The sequence below is a fragment of the Scyliorhinus torazame genome, chromosome 18 (genome assembly GCF_047496885.1).
Source record: "Scyliorhinus torazame isolate Kashiwa2021f chromosome 18, sScyTor2.1, whole genome shotgun sequence".
NCBI classification, from domain to species: Eukaryota; Metazoa; Chordata; class Chondrichthyes; order Carcharhiniformes; family Scyliorhinidae; genus Scyliorhinus; species Scyliorhinus torazame.
Genome location: NC_092724.1, coordinates 110,998,468 through 111,023,289, shown reverse-complemented (window position 1 = coordinate 111,023,289; position 24,822 = coordinate 110,998,468). Strand labels below are relative to the sequence as shown.

At 46.2% G+C, this 24,822-nt stretch overlaps 1 protein-coding gene across 6 annotated transcripts in view; it reads left to right on the top strand.

The window, feature by feature from the left end:
• The window catches only part of b3gntl1 (UDP-GlcNAc:betaGal beta-1,3-N-acetylglucosaminyltransferase-like 1), a 497,156-nt gene that overhangs the window by 443,751 nt on the left and 28,583 nt on the right, over positions 1 to 24,822 (top strand). For all 6 annotated transcript variants that reach the window (XM_072483146.1, XM_072483147.1, XM_072483145.1 and 3 more), the window contains one exon: positions 3,285 to 3,359. In XM_072483146.1, the coding sequence (XP_072339247.1) occupies positions 3,285 to 3,359 (75 nt within the window). The remainder of the gene's footprint in view (positions 1 to 3,284; positions 3,360 to 24,822) is intronic.

Sequence of the window (24,822 nt, the reverse complement as noted above, 5' to 3'; positions counted from 1 at the left end):
TTGTCTTTAACCAACAATGCGTTATTGTTATTATTATTTTTCACTGAGGCCCTGTTTGATTCTAGCCCTTGATTTCTCGGCCTATCACTTTTCCTATTCCCCTTTCTGTCTTTTGTTATTGTCCATCGTTCCCCCTCCTTTTACTCCTTGCGTAGGTTCCCATCCCCCTGCCATTTCAGTTTAAACCCCCCCCAACCACCCGAGCAAATACTGCCCCTAGGACGTCAGTCCCGGTCCTGCCCAGGTGTAACCAGTCCAGTTTGTACTGATCCCACCTCCTCCAGAACCGGTCCCAGTCCCAGGAACCTGAAACCTTTCCCCTTACACTATCTCTTCAGCCATGTATTCATCTGATATATCCTGCTATTTCAGCTTTGACTAGCAAGTGGCACTGTTAGTAATCTTGAGATCACTACCTTTGAGGTCCTACCTTTCAACTTACTTCCTAACTCCTTATATTCTGCTTTGAGGATCTCATCCTTTTTTATGCTGTTTGCACCAATGAGTAACACATGCTGTTCACCCTCCCCTTCCAGATTGTCCTGTAGCCACTCTGAGACATCCTTGACCCTTGCACCAGGGAGGCAACATACCATCCTGTTGTCTCGAAATACCTACCTAGTCCCCTTACAATTGAATCCCCTATAACTATTGCATCCCACACGTTTTACTCCTCCCCTGTGCAACAGAGCCAATAGACTTGCAATTAATTTGGCTGTTGTTGCTTTCCCCATAGAGGCCATTCCCCAAAGCAGTATATCTGTTTTGCATGGGAATGGCCACAGGAGATTCCTGCACTACCTGCCTAGACCTCTTGCTCTGCCTGGTGATCACCCTTTCCCTTCCTACCTGTGGAGTCTTAACCTGTGGTGTGACCACCTCGCTATACATGCTATCCATTATACTCTCCACCTCGCGGATGTTCCACAGTGGCCCCAGCCGCTGCTGCAACTCTGAAATCTGGGCTTCCAGGAACTGCAGCTGGAGACACTTCCTGCATACATGATGTCTTGGGCACGGAAAACATCCCTGGTTCCCCACATAGAGCAGGAGGAGCACTACACGGTTCTGGGATCTCCTGCCATAACCTACCCCTTTAAATTAAACCTTTCGGAAGATAAGTAAAATACAATAATGTCAATTACTCTCGGGCCATTCTTCCCTGGTCCTCATTGCTACAGAATATAGCCCTTACAAACTATATACCACAAAATATAGTCCTTACAAGCTATAAGCGATAGAAGTAGTAAATACTTACCTGATTGTACTCACCCAAACAGCTGCTTCCACTTTCCGCACGTCACTTTTGAATCCTGATTGCACCTCAGGAGCTCCATACTCCCAGGTTTGCACTCCGCTCTCAGTCTTGCTATTTCTCTTTTATCCACCCGGCTTTGGTCTCAGTCTCGCTCTTTCTCACCCTCTTTTATCCTAAGATGCACCTATAACATACGGTAGCTCCTCGAGACTTCTTATACAAGAAATGTTTCCTGTTTCTTTGTCTAATGGATGGTTCACCAGTCTAAACATGGCAGGTTCTTGAGCAGCTCAACATTTGTTAGCATAATCCCCAGTTGACCAGGGAGAACCGGTTTATTCAGGCTTTCAGACGGCTTTTGGCAAGGTCTCACATAGCAGATTAATATGTAAAGTTAAAGCGCATGGGATTACGGATAGTGTCTTGAAATGGATAGAAAGCAGACAGGAAACAAAACATTGGAATAAATGGGTCTTTTTCTGATTGGCATGCAGTGATTAGTGGGGTACCAAAGGGATCTGTGCTAGGAGCCCAACTGTTCACATTATATATTAATTATTTGGACAAGAGAACTAAAAGTATTATCTCCAAATTTGCAGAGTTGGGTGGGCAGGTGATCTGTGAGGAAGATGCAGAGGTGCTTCAGCAGGATTTGGGCAGGCTGAGTGAATGGGCACATGCGTGGCAGATGCAGAATAATGTGGATAAATGTGAGGTTATCCACTTCGTTTGCCAAAATAGGACGGCAGATTATTATTTGAAAGGGTTTAAATTGAGAGAGGTCGATACTCAGCCGCTGAAAGTAAGCACATAGGTACAGCAGGCAGTAAAGAAGATAAATGGTATGTTGGCCTTCAGAGCGAGAGGATTTGAGTTTCGGAATCGAGATGTTTTACTGCAATTGTATAGGGCATTGGTGAGCCCACAACTGGAGTATTGTGGGCAGTTTTGGTGTCCTTATCTGAGGAAGGATGGTCTTGCTATGGAAACAGGCCGATTCCTGGGATGGCAGGACTGTCATATGACTGTCATCGACAGGGGCTGCTTTAGCACAGTGGGCTAAACAGCTGCTTGTAATGCAGAACAAGGACAGCAGCCCGGGTTCAATTCCCGTACCGGCCTCTCTGAACAGGCGCCGGAATGTGGCGACTAGGAGCTTTTCACAGTAGCTTTATTGAAGCATACTTGTGACAATAAGCGATTATTATTCTATGAGGAGAGACTAAATCGGTTAGGATTATATTAATTGGCATTTACAAGAGTGAGAGGGAATCTCATAGATACTTCTAACTTCTAAAAGGATTAGACAGGATTGATTCAGAAATAATGTTCCCATTGGTGGGGGAGTCTAGAACTAGGGTCATAGATTGAGGATAAGGGGTAAATCTTTAGGACTGAGGTAAGGAGAAATTTCTTCACCCAGAGAGCGGTGAATCTGTGGAATTCGCTACCACAGGAAGTTGTTAAGGACAAAATGTTGCCTAATTTCAGGAAGGAATTAGATATGGCTTGTAAATCAGAACAAGGCCAGCAGCACAGGTTCAATTCCCGTACCAGCCTCCCCAAACAGGTGCCGGAATGTGGCGACTAGGGGCTTTTCACAGTAACTTCATTTGAAGCCTACTTGTGACAATAAGTGATTTTCATTTCATTTCTTGGGGCTAAAGAGATCATAATAATAATAAGAAGCAGAGTCGCTTATTGTCACAAGTAGGTTTCAATGAAGTTACTGTGAAAAGCACCTAGTCGCCACATTCCGGCACCTGTTCGGGGAGGCTGGAATGGGAATTGAACCCTGCTGCTGGTCTTGTTCTGCATTACAAGCCAGCTGTCTTAGCCCACTGTGCTAAACCAGCCCCTCAATGGATATGAGGGGAAGGCAGGATCAGGGTATTGAACTTGATGATCAGCCACGATCATAATGAATGGTGGAGCAGGTGCGAAGGGCCGAATGGCCTCCCCCTGCTCAATTTTCTATGCTTCTATATCTGTATAATATGCTGACAAGTGCTGTTGTTTCTTCTAGGATATGCCAAAGCCAAAAATTCCCATTTACCATTTTACAGAAGCGAAGCCCCCTTTCATCATCTGTGTGAAATTGGTGAGTGATAGCCACTTGTTTCATAATTAGAAAATACACAATGGGCAGCCATAAAATCAACTGTGCCGCAGGTGAGTAAAATCCAAGATGGCGTACAGTGGTTTTTGAAGATGGTTCTTTCATTTCTCATAATTGAGTTAAAATTCAGTGTCAACTGAGAGGACAAACCTTCCTTTTTCCTCTAAGTGTTCTAGTAACTTTCAACTGGGGTCATAGTGGGTGCAAAACGCGAATACTGAATTGAAAGCCTGATTCAGTTAGTCCCTTCATTTGCTGCTGAAGAGGATCTAGTCCCAGGATGCATCGTTCTTCGCGATATTCAGTACTTGGCATTTGGAGAAGGCATACGCTTGCAAATTTGTATCTCTGCTTCACACCACACACCATGCCAGTGGGACACCTTCAATAAGCATAGCCAGCATGGAAAACAGCACAGATGTCAGTGTTGCAATCATTAACTGGCACAATCATCTCCTGTTCTTGCCAAAGAGGCAGCTTGATCTCGACAAGTAATTAGGGTGGTGTGAGAATAAGAAGAAATCATTGAATAAAATAAATACTACCAGTGACTATAAAGGATAAAATTAAGTTTGATGAAATGTTCCCGAAAGACATTAATTTCACCAATAATTTTTTTTATTTAAAAAAAAATAAATTTAGTGTACCCAATTCAATTTTTTCCACAATTAAGGGGCAATTTAGTGTGGCCAATCCACCTAGCCTGCACATTTTTGGGTTGTGGGGGCGAAACCCACGCAAACACGGGGAGAATGTGCAAACTCCACATGGACAGTGACCCAGAGCCGGGATCGAACCTGCGACCTCGGCGGCGTGAGGCTTCAGGGCTAACCCACTGCACCACCGTGCTGCCCCAACTTCACCAATAACGAGCTGCCTGATTGCAATTATTAATTCTTGGACTTTGGCGAATCTGGCTCTCACTGATACCCAAGTACCTCCTTCAAACCCAGAAGAGAGCAACTTGAAGCCAAGTTATGCCCCTTCTCTAAAAATCACATTTTCTTTCAGCCCTCATCCACCCACTCCGAACCCGCCCAGTCTTGGTGGTCCCTTATTGTTAGCGATTACACGTGTAAAATGGCAGCTTTGGTACAACACTGCATGGTCCCTGCAGTATTGCACGCTAGGAGTCTGCTTCTGCTACTGGAGAATGAATAGATTGCCAACTTTGCACAGTGCTAAAACCTCCAGTTTTGCCCCCTGTGCAATTAGCCCCCTCTCTCCAATCTAATAGAAAATTGTGAAGGAAGACTTTCGTTGAGCGTTCATGCTAACATGGAATGTAGCAGTAATTTAATTTGTACATTAACTCATCTTTCGCTAGAGTCTGCATGGGATGAATTTGAAGCTAATTTGCAATTTGAACCACAGCCTTTGAAACTACTAAACCATTTCGACTCACATGCGTAACCTATTTTAGTTGCAGTTTTAAAATCAATGCATTTTTCAATTTAGCTCCCAGCTACTTTCTGACTTCAAATCGAGCACTGAAAGAGTGCATGCTGCTTTTCTCAGCTCACTTCATGAGGGATGCGTTTGAAATTTTGATACTTGTGCCAATGAAGAGGGAAAAAAAAAATCTCCTGAGTGTAGAATTTCCTCAAGTATTGGGCGGGATTTTTCGCGCAAGCCGGCGCGTGTTTCATGGCAGCGGAGGTGGCCCTCCAATGGCCAGCAGTGGGATCTCATGCTCTCGCTGTTGTCAACAGGCTCCCCATTCAATGCACTCCTTGCCACCAGGAAACCCGTGGCGGGGGTGACCCGTCAGTGTGACCGGAAGAACGACAGGAAATTCCAGCCATTGTGTTCAGCATCTCATTAAACAAGAGTTTTTTGGGGAAAATGTGAGACCTTGTCCATTTTAAAAAACGATGGGAGGTGATATTTGAATCACTGCACCGCAGTGGGGCAGCACGGTGGCACAGTGGTTAACTCTGCTGCCTCACCATGCCAGGGTCCCAGGTTCGATTCCGGTCTTGGGTGACTGTCTGTGTGGAGTTTGTACGTTCTCCCTTTGTCTGTGTGGGTTTCCCCCGAGTGCTCCCGTTTCCTCCCACAGTCCAAAGATGTGCAGGTTAGATGGATTGGCCATGCTAAATTTCCCCTTAGTGTCCAAAGATTTGTAGGTTAGGTGGGGTTACCGGGATAGGGTGGGGGAGTGGACCGAGGTAGGGTGCTCTTTCAGAGGGTCGGTGCATACTCGATGGGCCGATGGCTCCTTCTGCACTGTAGAAATTCTGTGGTTCTTATTGGGACATACAAAGGGCACAGCAGAAGATGTCCTTCTTAACTCTGTCCTGTAAATTTCCAGCATAGCTTCTCCAGTTCCCAATGGAGTATTCATTGACAACATGTGATATATATTTAAAAAACAGTAATGTGAACACTGCAAATAGTACATAACTACTCTGTTCTTGGTTTCATGCCAATTGCATTTCCAGCACACTGACAAAATGGTTCAAGTCCTACATGAGGAGAGAGACACCCACATTCCCCGAAAGTTTACGAAGCTGTAGCCACACTGCGGCAAAAAACAAAATCTCAACGGCGGTGAGCATTATATAACAGAGAGCCACAGCATGTACCTTAAACCCACTAACCCATCACAATGGGCCTCTGGGGCTTGCAAATCTCCGCATAGAACTCACTCACCACGCTATAATTCATATTAGGAGTATTTTCTTTACATTGTCAGAAATGTAGAAAGGATCATGCATTGTAAATGAGAAAAATTATGAAAAAGGCGCATTATGAATGAAAACGAGTCTGGAAACCAGCCAAACACAGAGGGAAACAGGTTTTTAAAAAATCAATTTATATGGATTTCAGCCGACTCCCACGTGCATAAGGTATGCTCTCGGATCGATTTCTTTATCTTGGGTAGGGCCTTGCTGGCAGGGGTGGTGGACACGGGGTACTCAGCGATCACAATCTCGGACCATGCTCCACACTGGGTTGACCTGCAGGTTAGTAAAGATAGCAATCAGCGCCCGCAATGGAGGTTAGATGTAGGGCTGTTGGCGGACGAAGCGGTGTGCGAGAGGCTGAGGAAATGCGTACGAAATTACCTGCAGGTAAATGATACAGGTGATGTCTCAGCAGCGGTGGTCTGGAATGTGCTGAAGGCAGTGGTGAGAGGAGAGCTGATCTCGATCCGGGCTCACAGGGACAGGACGGACAGGGCAGAGACGGACCGACTGGTAAAAAAGATTCCACAAGTCGACAAGAGGTACGCGGAGACTCCAGAGATAGGGCTTTTAAGGGAACGGTGGAGGCTACAGGCGGAGTTCGGCATGTTAACCACAGGGAGGGCAATGGAACAGCTCAGAAAGGCGAGGGGGGCGACCTACGAGCATGGTGAGAAGGCCAACAGGATGCTTGCACAGCAGCTCAGAAAGAGGGAGGCAGCTAGAGAAATAGGGAAAGTTATTGACGGGGATGGGAACTTGGTTGGGGATTCGGCAGGGGTAAGTAAGGCGTTTAGGGATTTCCACAGCAGGCTGTACAGGTCGGAACTCCCTACGGGGCCGGAGGGGATGAGGCACTTCCTGGAGTGGCTGACTTTCCCAAAGGTGGACGGGGAGCTGGTAGAAGGACTGGGGGCCCCGATCGGGTTGGAGGAGATAGTGGAGGGATTGAAGGCCATGCAGTCAGGTAAAGCCCCGGGGCCGGACGGGTACCCAGCGGAGTTCTATAAAAAGTTCTCCGGGATATTGGGACCGGTGCTGATGAAGGTGTTTAATGAGGCAAGGGAAAGAGGGGTTCTGCCCCAGACGATGTCACAGGCCACAATTTTGTTTATCCTGTGTGGTGAACATTTTGCAGTAACCATTCACCATTTATATAACTGTATCACACTGTTGCCCATGTGGGCTCCACCTATGGACCATTGTAAGATATTACCTGTAATGTATCATGTTGGTGCCTTGTGGGCTCTGCCCCTGGCTCCACCCCTTGAGGGGAGGTATAAAGAGCAGTAGCACTGTAGGCGGCTCTCACTAGCAGACCAGTCGCAGGCAGGCACTGTTCTAGTTGATTAAAGCCACAGTTTACTTCTACTCCTGGTTTTGTGTGAATTGATGGTCGCATCATCCTGAAACGGGACAAGAACCCGGAGCTATGTGGGTTCTACAGGCCGATATCACTGTTGAATGTAGACGCCAAACTGTTGGCCAAAATTTTGTCCTCCAGGATTGAGGATTGTGTACCGGACGTTATTGGGGAGGATCAGACGGGGTTCGTTAAGGGCAGGCAGCTGGTGGCCAATGTAAGAAGGCTGTTAAACGTGATCATGATGCCCCCGTAAGGTAGGGAGGTGGAGGTAATGGTCGCAATGGATGCGGAAAAAGCTTTTGACTGGGTTGAATGGGGTTATTTATGGGATGACCTGCTCCTGTATGTTTCGGATCCAGTTGAGGGGATGGAAGAAATCATGGGAATTTTAGGGGAATTTGGCCGGTTCTCGGGATTTAAGCTTAATATGGGGAAGAGCGAGATGTTTGCGGTCCAGGCGAGGGGTCAGGGGAGGCGAATGGGGGAGCTGCCGTTTAGATTGGTAGGGAACAGTTTCAGGTACCTAGGTATTCAAGTAGCGCGGGATTGGGACCGGCTGCATAAATTGAACTTGGCCCGGTTGGTAGATCAGATGAAAGATGATTCCTGGAGATGGGATGCGCTCCCGTTGTCTCTAGCTGGGAGAGACCAAACGATGAAAATGACGGTCCTCCCGAGATTCCTGTTTGTATTTCAATATCTCCCCACCTTTATTCCACGGTCGTTTTTTAAGCGGGTCAATAAAGTTATTGCGGGCTTCGTGTGGGGGGGGCAAGGAGGGTAATGCTTAAGCAGAGTCGGGGAGAGGGCGGGTTGGCGCTGCCGAACTTTAGCAATTATTACTGGGCGGCTAACATAGCCATGATTAGGAAGTGGCTGGTGGGGGGGGGAGTCGGCATGGATGCATATGGAGGCGGCTTCTTGTAAGGGCACCAGTCTGGGGGCGTTGGTAACTGCGCCTCTGCCGTTCCCGCCGGCCCGGTAGTCCAGCAGCCCCATGGTAGTGGTGGCCCTGAGAGTCTGGGGTCAATGGAGGAGATATGTGGGGGCATTGGGAGCATCGGTCTGGTCCCCAATCTGCGATAATCACCGGTTTGCCCCGGGGAGGATGGACGGGGGGGGGTTCCGAATATGGCGGAGAGCGGGGATTGAGAGGATGGGGGACTTGTTTATAGAGGGGAGCTTCCCGGGTATGAGGGCGCTGGCGGAGAAGTTTGCGTTGGTGAGGGGAAACAAATTTAGATATCTGCAGGTGCGGGACTTTCTGCGTAGACAGGTATCAATCTTCCCACTCCTACCGCTAAGGGGGATTCAGGACACGGTAGTGTCCAGAGGATGGGTAGGAGAAGGGAGCGTCTCTGACATTTACAAAGAACTTATGGGATCAGAGGCGACGCAGACTGAGGAGCTGAAGTGAAAGTGGGAGGAGAAGCTGGAGGGAGAGATAGAGGAGGGCCTTTGGGCAGACGCGTTGAGTAGAGTCAACGCGACCGCAACCTGTGCCAGGCTCAACCTGATTCAATTCAAGATCGTTCACCGGGCTCACATGACAGTGGCCCGGATGAGCAGATTCTTTGGGGTGGAAGACAGGTGTGCAAAATGTGAGGGAGGACCAGCGAACCATGTCCACATGTTTTGGACATGTCCGAAGCTTAGGGGATTCTGGCAGGGGTTTGCGGACGTCATGTCCACGGTGTTAAAAACAAGAGTGGCATTGAGTCCAGAGGTGGCGATTTTCGGGGTGTCGCAGGATCGGGATCTGGGAATCCAGGAGGAGAAAGAGGCAGACCTTCTGGCCTTTGCTTCCCTGGTAGCCCGGAGACGGATACTATTAGCTTGGAGGGACTCAAGGCCCCCGAAAACCTAGTTATCGGACATGGCTAACTTCCTCTGTTTGGAGAAAATCAAGTTCGCCTTGAGAGGGTCATTGTTAGGGTTTGCCCAGAGGTGGCAACCATTCATCGACTTCTTCGCGGAAAATTAATCGTCAGCAGAGGGTGGGGGGGGGGGGGGGCGTTAGGTTAGTGTAGATTAGGGGGTTAATTAATGGTGGGACCTGTTGGGGAGGGAGGTGGTATTTGCACAATGTTTATGTACATTAGTTATATTGCTGCTATTACAATGCCAAATAAAATACCTCAATAAAATGTTTATTAAAAAAAAAAATCAATGTATATGAACATACGAACTCGAAGCAGGAGTAGGCCATTCGGCCCCTCGAGCCTGCTCCGCCATTCAGTGAAATCATTCCACATACCCATCGACCCCCGATAATCTTTGATTCCCTTGCTCAAAAAGAATGCATCTACTGCCACCTCAAAAATATTCACTGACCCCCCCCCCCCTACAGTTCCACTGCCTTCTGAAGAGGAGAGTTCCAAAGTCACACAACGTTCTTCAAGAAAAAGAACTCTTCCCCCATCTCTGTCCTCTAAGAGCAACACCTAATTTTAAAACAATTATCAATCTGATAACGCACCCAAGACGTTTGTTGGCCAATGTGGTTATCATAAAAAGACATGTCAGTCTTTAAAAAAATAGATTTGGTATGTCTGGTAACAAGAGAATCCACCACGCCAATTTACATGAAACTGTGCACAGTTCAGTTTGTAAAAAAAAATGCCATTGCAATCTTTTGGAAAGCTGCCATGTTCTATTGCTCTTGTTTCAGAAACAATGGACATTGTTCAATAGGTGCCTACCAGGTACTTACATTGCAATAAAATCAAAGCATTGTTTGGCACTTGCCATGACGCAGCTGCAGTAGATTTAGTGCCACTTTGATTGTTCATTCAGCTCAATCCCTTCTACAGGTGGTGCAGGCTGCCCCACACCAACTCGCTGCCTGACTGCTCTTCCTTCCCTCTTGCATCTTGATTTTGTCTGATGAAAGGACAGATTCCGCTGTTCAGCTGTTCTAAGGACTCTTTCATTTTTTTTTCAAACAGTCATTTGACAAACCGTTTTTATTTGGGAAAGGATATTGTGACAGTGACATCCTGTGTAAGCGATACGCTTTGATTCAAGTTATGTTTTATTAAATTAGAATGGGCAAACAATTCGAAAAAGGGTCACCTAACACTCTTTCATAAAGGCAGCTTGCTTTGTGTTCTGCAGTGGTCCATGATAAATATGCTTAAAATCATTGCAGGTGGATTGGTTCTACTCCCCCCCCCCCCCTCCCACTCCCAACACATACACATTTACCTAATGTTTATTTAAAAATTACCTGGGAAAATAGGTCCACCTTTGATTTATTATTACTTGTGCTTTGCCTCCGAGCGTATTATTTTCCGGATTAATGATTTTCCAGATTTTGTCGCTTGATTTATGAGGATGTAAAACTAGCAGCAGCAGGCAGCGAATTGTATCAGTATTTCAATGCTTGACCCAGTGCAGACCAATATAAAGATTATTAATTCTTTCATGAGGAAATTTTCCCAGATCTTCACACATTTTCACGGTAGGCTGGAACAACAAATGTTTTCTGATGGAATAAGCTTCAACATTGCCCGGAAATCTGCCATTCACTCATTTCTTTATAAAAAAATAAGGTGCAACCTGTTATACCACTTCCCAAACAGATGTGCAAATTGGAAGGCAGTGATTGATTGCATCTGCAATGAAGTTGTGTTTTACTTGTTTAGGATTAGCAAGACGGAACTTGTTCCGGCATAGAACCACAAGTGACTCTCAGAGCTTAATAGTTTTGCAGTAAGTTAACATATTGTCCCGAGACACCATAAGAGCTGACAAAGTAGCTGATCTGCATTGATTCCCAGCCCGGCAACACCCTTAATTTTAAAATTTGCTTTCTTGTGATCAAATCCCTCCATGACCTCACTTCTCCCTAATTTCTGTAACTCTGCCCTACGACCCCCCCTGTGATTTCAGTATTCCTCCAATTTTGGTCTTTTCCTTGTCCTCAATTGTTATTATTCTAGGGCGGCAGTAGAATACTGGTGGTGCAGTCGTTAGCACTGCTGCCTCACGGCGGCGAGGACCTGCCCGTGTGGAGTTTGCACATTCTCCCCGTGTCTGTGTGGGTCTCACTCCCACAACCCAAAGATGTGCAGGGTAGGTGGATTGGTCACACTAATTTGCCCCTTAATTGGAATAAAAATGAATTGGGTACCTTAAACGTTAATTTTTCTGCCTTCCGGTGGAAATACCTTCAGATGACTAGAGCCTGAGCTTTGGAACTTCCTCCCTAAAGCACTCTGCCTCTCTACGTCCCTCTCTCCCCTTTAAATCTCTCCTTAAAGTCTCCTCCTTGACCAAACTTTTGGCCATCAATCCTAATTATCCAGCCCAGTATCAAATTCTCTCTTTTACCACCCCGGTGAAGAATCTGGGGCCATTCGTATTGTGTTAAACAATGAAAATTGGTGTTGTAACGGAGGGAAACTTTCAATCTTTTTGCCAATGATAGCTATATTTAGCACTATAAGACTAATATATACATGACTCTTCTATCATCAAAACAACTTGCTATACAATTTCCATTCACTTGGAGAAGGCCAAGAGGATGTTTAATATAGACATTTTAAAATTTTGAAGGGTGAGGATAGAAAGACTATCTCCTATGGTCAGTGAGTCACTTAGTTTACAATTGTAGGGTAACGAGGAGCTAAGTTAGGAGAAATGTGCACACAGAGCTGCCAGAGCACACAGTGCTTTGCCACAAGGGGTAATAGAGGCACAGACCAATGAATCCTTTAAGGGAGGAATAGTTAAACATGATGCACGTTCATAAGCTGTACATTATTGCATGTTGTACCTTAATGTAAGTGTATATTTCCAAAATTAGTCATCTGCAGCAAAAGATTCACCTGCTGTGGGTGAGGAACTGTTGTTGGACGTATTCACAGTTGTAGAATATTACTGCTTAGTTCCTAGTGGAATCGCCTTGAGGTGTTCCACTGAGTTAAATATCCTGCAAAGTGTTTTGTTTTTACACACAAAAGCCCAAGAAGAAAGGGTTATTGTGAGCAGTGTGTGCAGTGCAAATTGCCTCAGATTTACAAGTTGGATCTGAAAGGGAGGTAGTTAATTGTTTAATAGAGCCAAAGCATTGTATTTTCCCAATCATCAGTTTCATAGTATTCACGGTGCAGAAGGAGGCCACTCGGCCCATCGAGTCTGCACCGTCTCTTGGAAAGAGCACCGCACTTAAGCCTTCAACTCCACCCTATCCCCGTAACCCAGTAACCCCACCTAACCTAAGGGCAATTTAGCATGGCCAATCCACCTAACCTGCACATCTTTGGACTGTGGGAGGAAACCGGAGCACCCGGAGGAAATCCACGCAGACACGGGTAGAATGTGCAGACTCCGCACAGATAGTGACCCAAGCCGGGAATCGAACCTGGGACCCTGGAGCTGCGAAGCAGCTGTGCTAACCACTGTGCCACTGTGCCACCGTGCCCCCAATGCAGATTTGCATCATGAAACATAAATAGGGTGTCTTTCTTATTCTGAGCAGTGCTCAATTAATCACCAGTTCACCCACATTGCATGCTGTAATGACAGATGGAGAGAATTGTTCCTATTGGTTAAAGGGCCGAGAACCAAAGGACAACAAGGTGAATGGCAGAAGAACCAATGGAAACGTGAGGATTTTATTTAGTGTCGCAAGTAGCTAGAATCTCAACTGCATTGTTCGAGAATGTGGTGAGGCAGACTCAATTGCGGCTTTGAAAGAGAATTGGATATGCACTTGAAGGAGAAAAAACAGCAGGGTTATAGAGAAAGAGAGGGGAAGTGGGACTAGCTGAGCTGCTCTTGGGATGGGATGAATGGCCTCATTCTGTGCTGCAACGATTCTATAATTATTTTTAAGCAATTAATAAATTCCCGGGTACATTATGTACACTTGAGCTGTGTTGGGGCTGGAACAAATTGAGGGGAGGCAATGGTGCAGTGGCATTGTTACTGAACTAATAGACCAGGGACCCTGAGTAATGGCCTAGAGACACTAGTGCAAATCCCACCACAGCAGATGCTGAAATTTGAATTTGTTGCTCTGTTTCTCTGGTTCTAAATATGGCGGTCAATATGGTCGTCTTCCTTAATCCTAATTATGTTTGCTTTAGAGTCGCCAGGTATCTCTCGATACCGCCACAAGGTTCAAACCCGAATACTGATCAAAGAGCCAATACACCAGTTAGTTAGTTCAAAGTCAATACTATTTATTTACACACAAAGTAAGATCTCCACATGCACAAAGTACTACAAACTAAACTATCTCTCATTCTAACGCCTATACTTAGCTTCGGGTGCCCACTCAGTCAGAGGAACAATGGCCGTTGTTCGGATCTGAGGTTGCTGGGTTCGAAGTGGTAGAGGAGAACAGCTAAGGTCGTCAGTCTGGTAGCGAACGTTGACCTTGGACTTACTTGCTTCTGGTGCAGCTGGTGGTCGGTCTCTCCGCTTTGAGAGCCAAGTCCAAGAGAACGATTCTCTCTCGGGGGTTTCTTCTTATACCCAAAGGGGTTTCGCGCGCTTTTGGGAGGGCCTTAAACTTGGCCCCAATTAATTGGGCCGGTTCTTGATCACTGGTATTGATCTTGACCAATAAAGGGGTGAGTGCCCTGATGGCTGGGCATGTCTTTGGTGGCCAATGGCCTTGCTTTGTTTGTGCTTTCAGTTTGGGGAACTGGCGCCGGAATGTCTGGAGGTGTATCAGTTGCTTGAGTGTCTTTCCTTTGTTCCCGGAGATGGGCCATCAATATGTTAGTGACCTACAGTTTCAGTCTCGTCGGGGAGCTGCCATCCCAATATGCATACAGGCTCTGTGCCTGCTTGCTTTCCTAACATTGTCCATAGTTCCCTACATTCTTTGCGAGCATCCATTTTGTATTCTGGAAGTGGCCATCCCAGATGGCTACAGGCCCTCCTTGTGATCCTCAACGCGAAGCGTGAAGGATCAAATTACTACATCTTCTTTGTTCTCCTCCTAAGTCGGGCACCCATAAGCAAGGACAGGTTCTACACTGCTCTGTCCTATGGATTGGAACTTTTACCTAAATTACTTTATGTACACACATCATTATAAAATTCTACGGGCACTATGACATTCAGGCATGCATTACAAAATAAAAAAACTGGAACCTCTAACTATCCTTAACTAAACTATCCTTAATCAATGAAAACATGTACAACATTTTAAACTATACAGTAGCAGCAACACAGGTCTCTCTGGCTTGGCAGTCATGCACAGAGTTTTACATTTATTTTATTAGAGCAAACAAACACAATAAAATGGATGCATTTTAATTCACTGAAAGAGGGTGGGGTGTTTGTTGAAGTCCGAAAATAGGGGATCTGAATGTGTATACCGGAGTGCGGGAGGCTTTCCTCCGCCATTTCCTAAGCCTTAGTGTCTGAACGACACTGCCGAGTATTGCAAGTACTAATAGGGTTTCTGCAATATAGGACAGGGAATACCAAGTAATGAACTTGTCACACCAGGTCGGTGTATCAATGGCTGTCTCTGGGTACAGTGTATGGCAGGGATGGGAAACATTTACTGCCTGTGTGGTAGGGGTCGGGGGGGGTCGCGTCCGCGCGCAACTGTAGGGATCCCACGAAGATCCAAATGTAGACTATAATGGTTGTCTTCATGTTCTTCTTCTTTCTTTCGTAATCTTCCTGAGGCTTCTGTGGTTCCGGAGTTATGTTGACTCAAGCATAATTTCTGTTATTATCTTGTTTAAGATCTCATATGTCTGTCTGTCCTTTTATTGCCAATTACCCATTATAATTGGTCACCATCTATGACTCCCTCTTTTTTTTTTAACCAAATATTTTGGACCAGACATCCGAGAAAAACTGACACAGCACAAGCAGTCTCGCAGCCTGTGTGGGCAATGCGGTGAATGTACCATCCCAGTGTTTGAGAACGTAAATAGCATATGGAAAGCAACCTAAGGGTCGCCATGAAACAAACAAAAGAGTTTTGAACTAAGAGTTCCAAATGGGGTGCATATGGACCGTGGCGGGGCAAGAATGGGTGGAATCCCCGGGTAGGACGGTGAGCAGTGCCGTATGTGCTCTACCCGAGCGTAGCTGACCAAATGGGGGTCCTCAGGCAGGGCGGGACCAGTGCCGTTTCTCCACTGCCTGAGAGACCGGACAAGAACGGAAAGATGAACGTGGTCATCGTGGGGGTTGCCTATTGTTGCTATCTTCTACCTTCAAGTGTAGCTATGAACGGTTGTCTGCGGACAAACTTGTTCCATTAACTGCCAGTGGGCGTTAAAAGAATGGTGGTGTGGGGCCATGAAAACCTTGGGTTAACAAACAACATTTAACATTCACAATAACACACAAACATAACAAAATTTTGTGCAGGTTCCATCAAAAGGGCACCGTAAATCTCCATCGGTTCCTTCTTTTTACCATCATCTGGACACCTCATTGCTCTAAAGCGAACAGAGTCGCAAAGGGATTTGTGTGGTGGGAGTCAGACTCTAAGTCATCATCTTCTCCCGGTTGCCATACTCGTGACTGGAGTAGTTGTGCCAAAGCTGCTTGGGGCGAATTGGGGTCCATCTCATCGTTCCAGATGAGCCTGAACGAATTGTCTCGGTGCCAGTGTTTTGTATCGAGGTTGGAGCTGCTAGGGGGTAATTCATAATCGTTGGGCGGTGGGTCTGGATCAAGGGCTTTAATATACGTTATTTCAAACGGATCGCTGGAATCATGTTCGGAGTCGCTGGGAGTGGAGCCTGGGTCAGGGGTGTAATCATAGCGTGGTGTGCTGGGGCTGTCACTATCGCTGTCGCTGTCGGTTGGAGGAAGGGAGAGGCAGAGTCATGCGTCTGGGGGTGGAGTCGTAGTCCTGTCTGAGGATGGGCTGGACAGGTTGGGAGAGGGCAGGTATATGTCGTTTGCGGGCGGGGTGTGCTCATCTGCTGCTGCAAGCGAGATGTGGTATGAATGGTTGTTCTGCGAGCCATAAGCCTTAAGCTGGTTTATGTGGAACCACGCAGACTTGCTATTAGGATATGTGATTTTATATACAGAGGGGCTGACTTTATCCGAGCTGGAGTACGGTCCTGCAAATTTGGGGGCAAGGAATGAACTGGGGTTGTATAGGGAGAGCATGACTTGCTGCCCTACTACAAATTCTGTGGCGTGTACTGTCTTATCAAAGCAAACTTTGCTTTGCTTCTTGCGTGTCCCAAGTCTAACAGCTGCTGCAAGCTGGGCAGCTTTTACATTCTCTAAAATCTGTTGAACTGCTTTCTCATAGGTGAGGGCAGTGACTGTGGGGCTGGCCAAATCCAGTCCTAACAAATATTTCATGGGGCGTCAGGTCATGAGGGTGTGGGGGATGTATCCTGTCGACGTAGATACCGTGTTTCTTATGAACATTAGTGCAAAGGGGAAAACTGTGTCCCAGGTGCTGTTGTGTTGTTGCACCATTTTTCTGAGGGTCGCTTTTAAAGTTCTGTTCATTCGTTCTACTATGCCGCTTGATTGGGGGTGGTATGCAATATGGAATTTTTGTTTGATTCCGAAAATTGTAAGGACATTTTTCATCACTCGTCCTGTAAATTGGGGGCCTTGATCGGACTCTGTACTGCGTGGAAGTCCCCATCTTGTAAAGATGTGCTGAGTGAGGATTTTGGCTGTCGTTTTAGCTGTGTTTGTTCTGGATGGAAAGGCTTCCACCCATTTTGTGAAGATGTCAATGACCACCAACACATACTTAAAACGATTCCTGCAGGGGGGGGTCCTATCTAATCAATTTGCAAGTTCATCCAGGGGCCATTAACGGGGCGGGTATGACTTAGCTGACCCTTCTTTGAGTATCTGTCCGGATTGTTCTGGGCACAGATTAAGCAGTTCTCAATGTAGTGTGTCACATCGGCATTTAAATCGGGCCAACAGCAGAGCGGTCTGAGGTGGGCTAGGGTGGCTTCTATGCCTTGATGTCCATGGTTGTCATGGAATTGGCAAATAATCTGATTCCTGTCCTGGCTGGAGACTACATAAATTCCATCTTTTAAAATAACACCGTCATGTGTTGTTAACGCGTTTTTGTACTTATCATAGGGGGCTGAGAAGTTGCCTTTTAAAACTTCCCTGAGCTGTGTGTCTTCTTTTTGGGCCTTTGCTAAATCCTGAATGTTGATCTGTGAGACCTGAACCGCGTGTACTGGGGTGCTCTCGGGGGGAGGGGGGGGGTCCAAAAGTGACCATGTCTGGAACCTGCCTTTGCTAGGGCGTCTGCCTTAACGTTACCAGGGGGGGAAGAACGATGGTGGCCACGGACCTTGATAATGCCATATTTGCTATCTTTGGCAGATTTTAGGATATGCTGGAGTAATGGGGCTGAGGGTAGGGGTTTTCCATCTGCGGAAATGAATCCTCTAGATTCCCACAGGGGTAGGAATTCGGTCAAACTGTTGCAGACATATAAACTGTCAGAATATATGCAGCTGGGGTCGGGAACGAGTTGGGGTGTTCCACAATGTAAGCCACGGCTGCTAGTTCTGCTGCCTGCGAGCCTAAATGTCCTGGCAATTTCAACGATATCTCTTCTAGGGCGCGTCCCTGCGCGTCCTCTACATAAATACCGCAACCGGTAATCCTTTTTCCGTTTAAAACTGTGGAGGAGCCACCCACATAGATCGTAAGGGGTGTGCCAATGTCTGTGGGCTGGGGTCTCTGGGGTGTAGTACCTGGTTTCGGTTGAGCTGACATTGGTACAAAGGGTCCTGTATTGTGCTTGGTGGATATTATTTCACACTCATGTGGGGTGCCTGCATAGTGTAAATTATGTCCCCATCTTGTAAAGATGTGCTGAGTGAGGATTTTGGCTGTCGTTTTAGCTGTGTTTGTTCTGGATGGAAAGGCTTCCACCCATTTTGTGGGTCTTGTCCTCTTTACTGTTATGTCCCGTCCCTGTAAGAGAAGGGTCCAACGGGCTGCGCGGATCTGGCTGACTGTGCCATCCTTAAGTCTACCATCAAGTAGGAGTTGTGTTGCGGTGTGCTCAGTTAAAATGGTGATGGGGTTGAGCCCTGTAATGTAGGCGAAGTATTGTACTGCCCAAAAAACTGCGAGCAGGCAGACAATCCTTGCTCCACTGGATCTAATGCACGTGAGGCATATGCCACGGGGCCTAATCGATCATGGCGTTCTTGGAGGAGCACGACCGAAAGGGTTCGGTCGGTGGTTGCAACTTCAATTGCGTACGGGGAGAGTGGATCTGGGACCTGTAATGCGGGGGCTGTGCTGAGGGCTCTTTTCAATGCATCCACCGCATCCGTGTGCTGTGGGAGCCATTCCTAAGGTGCCTGCTTCTTGAGAAGTTCGGATAGGGGCGCTGCCTTTGTGGCAAAACTGTCGATGTGGTTTCTACAGTAGCCAACCAGTCCTAGAAATGACCGGAGGGCTGTGATGTTATGGGGCAGGGATAATTTGACGATCGAGTCGATTCGTTTCTGCTCGATCTCGCGTTTGCCATGTGTGATTACTGTTCCTAAGTAAATCACTTTTTCCTGTAAAATCTGGGCCTTTTTGGGGTTCACTTTATAGCCAATTTGTTGTAGGAGTCATAATAGTCTGGCGAGAAGCGAAATGTGCTCTCCCTTTCTGTCCGTCTGTATAAGCAGATCACCTACATATTGGACCAGACAATCGGGTCGGGAAAATTTTGCTAAACCATTTGCCAGCTGTCGGTGGAAAATGGAGGGGGATTGTGGAAACCTTGTGGAAGGCACATCCACGTACATTGCTGTCCCTGGAATGTGAAAGCGAATTTATATTGGCACGCTTTATCCAATGGAATAGACCAAAAGCCATTGCTAATGTCCAAAACAGAATTTTTTTTGACTGGAGTCCCTATTTGAGCATGGTCTCGGGACTCGTGGCTACGATGGGGGCGGTACTGGGGTTACTTTGTTCAGTTCCCGATAATCAGTGGTCAGTCGCCATGATCCATCGGGTTTCCTGACGGGCCAAATAGGGGCATTGTTCGTGGAGGCTACTGATCGAAGTACGCCTTGATCAAGCAGACTCTGTATAACTTTTGAGATTTCTCCCTCTGCTTCTTGGGGAAAACCGTACAGCTTTTGGGGTCTGCCGTCGGGACCTGTAATGTTCACCAAGCCAGCGATTTTGCCACAGTTGTGCTGTGCAAATGCTGCTTTGTGTCGCTGCAGGACTTCCCTAACTTCTTTGTTCTGACGAATGACTTGAGGGTCGAACCAGAAGTCTCCTACTGCGCTAATTCTATTTTCATAGTTTCCAACTGTGAGCGTGGCGGGGGCCCGTGCTGCCTTTGCCATTCTCCATACACATTTATTTACTGGATCGAATGATAGATTGTGGGAGCTCATAAAAATCAATGCCTAAAATGTGTTCGGCTGTCTGGGGTAGATCAACCAGAACTACAGGGTGTTTTGTTTTAATGTTCCCAATCTGGATTGCTACAGGGGCTGTGATGTGTCCCTGCTGCAAATGCCCTGTAAAACCGGTGAGAGTAATGATGTCCATAGTGGACCACGTGTCTCGCTGAAACATCGTGGAGGAGTTGAGCGTGGTGCAGGACCCTCCTGTGTCCCAAAGGAATTCTACGGGGTGTCCCCAGACTGTGCCTGCCACTACCGGTCTACCGGACTTGTCCCAAAGGGTGTCGCAGACCCAAGTTGGGAAGCCCAAACACCGTCAGTCGGTGCCGTTCATATCTGCGTTATCAGAACGGGCGCTAACACTGTGAATTGGCTTTGCCCTATTCTTATTTGGGGTGCCTGTCTGTTGGTTTCTCTGCTGTTTATGGGGCGCATTGCACTCTCGTGCATAATGTCCTAATTGGCAGCAATTATAACACTCTTGGGATTTGGTCTGCTGTGGGCTGTTTCTTCCCTCATTTACCCATGCGGGGTTCTGGTGCGTCCTAACTGGATGCATGTTCGCATCTGTCTGCTCTTCTTCTGCTTTGCCATAAGCTGTTTTACCTTGGATGGACTGTTCCCAAGTGCGTGACAATCTCTTTAAAACCCATTTCTCGTTGTGGGCCTCGTCTGAGGGGCCGTAATTTGCGCAAGCTCTCTGTCCTGCCTCTGTGGCATGAGAGACTAGGATGCGGGTACATTTGGCCATATTATCTGGAGTCAAATGGGCACGGGCTAACTCTCCAAACACCGCTGTGAAATATATCCACAAGCATCTAGCAAACGCTGTGGGGTGCTCAGTCTTTTTCTGCCTAAATTTTTTAGGCCTTCTATGGAGTCTCCTCTGTTGTAGCTGATCGCATCTAGGATTGCTGTCTGCATTTCTTGGAGGGTGCCTCCTCCTACATTCTGTGGGTCGGGAAGGGCTGCCACGACTGAAGGATCGAGGTTTAAAACTGTGAGCTTCACTTGCTCTTTTTCATCCAGGCCGTACATGGCCGCCTGTTGTTTTACTCTTGCAAAGTAATGGTGGGGGTCCGATGTGGGTAGGAACGATGTAATCTTGTCGCACGCGTCCCTTAATTGAGTGACGGTTAATGGGGTGGTGTATAGAAAATCTGGGTCTCTTTCCGCTGTGGCCCTGCGCTGTGTGGTGACAGGGTTCATAGGATTGTGTTCTGCCTGTGTAGTCGGGGTTTGGGGTGCTTTTCTCTTTTGTGGCTTGTCCTGTGTACATGTGCCATGTACATATCTGAGGGCAGTCTTGTTTAACTCCTGCCAATCGGGGCCATTTTCTTGGTCTAATTGGGGTCCAAACGTGCTCTGGAACCCATTTTGGACAGAAAGCAGAGATTGCAGTTCTGCAATTTGCTTCCGGCATTTTGCGTGATCTACCGAGCTCTGCCTTTGTTCCGTCGTGGAAGTGTGGAGTGCTCGTAGCAGTTACACTATTTCTGTAACTGCTCAACTTGTTGTTCTGTTTCCTCCCTTACCAACACCGCGCGTTGCGTGTCTTGGTAGGCTTTGTCGTATTGTGACTGAAAGCTGCTTAAATGGGCGAGACAAGATTGGTGTGCCCACTTGGCATCAGCCATCTCCTTGTCCCTCGCCGCTAACTGCTCTCTCTACGGAGCATCCTCACGACCTCCTCTGTGCCTCGCAATTGTGCCAAGCAGGACACGATTGCCATCTGCTTGCGAGCTTTCCCTAAGCTCTTCCTATGGATCTCTATCAGGTTCTCCCACCAAGTATGTCCTATACTCCCGGGACCTGTTTCATCATTCGCGCAGAATTCGCTCCAAAGAGGCCATCCTTTCCCTTTGAGGTACTTTCTGATTTCCTCTTCCCATACGGGACACTGTCCTACTCTACTGGTCGCTGCGACCTCGAATTCCTGGGGGTTCATAAGGTGTTCCATTGCCTTCATTGCCATTTCTATCGCTATCTCTGAGGTCTCTACCGAATTTGGAACAGGAGGTGATAAAGTGGTGATGTGAACACGGGTACGGCTTACGCTAATTTCCGGCCTACAAAACTCCCGACAGTTTTACGCAACAAAATCTCTCAGGTTTACCTTATATCCCTGTTAGTTCCCTACATTCTTTGCGAGCATCCATTTTGTATTCTGGAAGAGGCCATCCCAGATGGCTACAAATTGAATAAAAATCTGGAATTATAAAAGGCTGATGATGACCATGAAAACCATTGTCGATTGTCGTAAAAAAAAATCTGGTTCACTAATGTCCTTTAGGGAAAGAAATCTGTTGGCCCTACCTGGTCTGGCCTACATGTGACACTCGATCTGCAGCAATGTGATTGACTCTTAAATGACCCCTCAAGGGAAATTAGGGGTGGGCAATAAATGCTGGCCCAGCCAGCGATGTCCATGTCCCATGAAAGAATTTTAAAAATGATGAGAGCCATATCACAGCCCAGGCTGAGTGGTTTATGAATGTTGTTCAATTTTGGGTTCAGATCAGAAACTTCAGTGCATTCTCAAGTATTAAGTATGTTATAAAATGTGTTTCTAACAAGCTGTCTGGCCAGTTCCACTGCTGTCTTGTAAAGCACTAAGTATCTGTGATGATCATGTTTCTGCACTCTATATGTGGCCCCTAGATCAGTGGTCTTGACTCAATTATTTATGCTTCCCACAAGCAACCACAATAAGTTTTATTTTGACACATCAAGGCAACCGACCAGATGCCGCGAAGCAGGCCAAACAGTGTCAAGAAGACAAAGCTACAAAACACTTCCACCATAGTCATCCCGGAGCTGTTACTGTGGACAGATCCTACAACTAATCCGGCACCAATTTTCACCTCGCCTCAACTCACATCGACCTAAAGCTGCAAGACATTCAATGTCATATCACCTAACATCACAATAGTCACATTTTACAGCCTGAACCATGAGTGAAAGAGCAGCACGGTGGCACAATGATTAGCACTGCTGCCTCACGGTGCTGAGGACCCGGGTTCGATCCCGGCCCCGGGTCACTGTCCGTGTGGTGTTTGCACATTCTCCCCGTGTCTGCATGGGTCTCACCCCCACAATCCAAAGATGTGCGGGGAAGGTGAATTGGCCACGCTAAATTGCCCCTTAATTGGAACAAAAATAAAATTGGGTACTCTAAATTTATATTAAAAAACCATGAATGAATCTTCTTTAAACTGCTGATAAATAGGATACACAAATGAATTAAAAATGAAGAGAATGAATGGATTAGGGAACATGAAAGATGTTCATATTGATGTTTTAATGACACCAGTCTCCAAGGTGCTGTTGATGGCATTAGTGCAGGAATACATTTGTCTAATTTTGCCATTCTAATAAAAATGTTAAACAGAAAGAGTTATGCCAACATACTAAGTGCCCTTTTATTAATATTATGAACAGTAATCTCTAAATTCATTATTCTGAACTTCTTCTCAAGCAGCAGTGATGCCAGTTCTTTTTAAGTGTAGGTCAAGGGCTTTTTTTTTGTTTGATCCCCAAAAGTCACGCTGCTAAAGAACCATAGGGAAGACAATATGCTCACAGGATTGTGGCACATTCAAGCGAACTTCAATAGAAGCAGCCCAGTTAGTTACAACTCTGCTTCCCAGAGTAACCTCCCTTGCAGGAAAGGATGCCAGCTCAGCAGAGTGTTGCATCCAAGCTCTTTTGTGTCCCCCTTTCCACAGTCCCCCTTTAACACAGTGTGATTAATTCTGCCGCGTTTTTCAATTATCCCCTGTTGTGAAGTTGAATTATTGAAAACTACAGGAAGTGAATTCTTCCATTTAATTAAATCCTGCAAACGAACCTCACTGTTTTCTTGCAAACCTGCATTTTCAGCTATTGTTGTCCATGGGTGAAAGCATTAACCCTTCCGTGGCTCCGTCTAGAGAGCAGCTTTTTTCAAGACTTACATCAGGAAAGAAAGATACACAGAACCCAAAGGTTTATTTTTTTTTTAGGTTTTATTGAGCGATCCTGAGCTCTCAGTCATGTACCTCATTCACCAGGAGCACAGGTTAAAGATCGCCACTACAATTTTAACGCCCTACTTCAGATCTGTACTCCTGTCGCAGGAATCTTCCAACTGGGAGCAAATCCTTGCAGAATTTACCTTGTATCCTGATCATTATCTGTTAGCATCAGATTAGATTCGGATTGGCCAGGATTTCCCCCAAATACGCATGCTTGAGTCCCCTCGTGAAGAATAACCATTATGAGACTCCACCTTGAGGAAAAGGCTGAAATTTTTTTTTTACAAATACGACTTAGTGATCGATCAGTTGCAGGAAATGATTGAAATTGGTTTCAGCCCGGAAAGGAATTCCTCTCTAGTTTGGCTAGATGTGGTGAAGTTATGCAGAAATGGTTAAGAACTCGTCTAAAAAATAAACTGGCTTCATGTCATTGAGTTAAATAAATCAACATGCATATCAAGACCATTCAGAGAGTGAATAAAAATGACATAAATGATACTCCTGCCTTAGTAAGAAGCCCAGTAGCAGCATATTTGTTCTCATGAGATTTTATTAAAATAGAAAAGGCTAGTGAGATAATTTATGTGTCCAAGTATGATAGTTGATTTCCTCATGAACATAGTGCAATTGATTACATTTGCATGGGCGAGGGGAAAGAGCCTTTGCATTTTTCAATTCAGACTCTTTAGTCTGGGTCGTCTCAGTAATCACAGTAAGCATAATGTTTCCCAGCTATGTCTTTCCAGGCAAATTTACCGCAAAAGCAATTAGCTTCACAATATTGGGCTTAATTAGTATTGTACCAGAAACCGCTAACGATTTATTACAAACACTAAACACACCATTAAATGTAAAGTCTAAGTTCCAAGTTAACATCTTCGCCGAAATGTATTTGTGAAAAATGTATGAAATTAGACATGTTTTGTGGCAGATTATCTGCGAGTGGTCTTCTTGCAATTTTTTATAAAGCCACGTTGAATGGTTTCCAAATGCATCTATGCC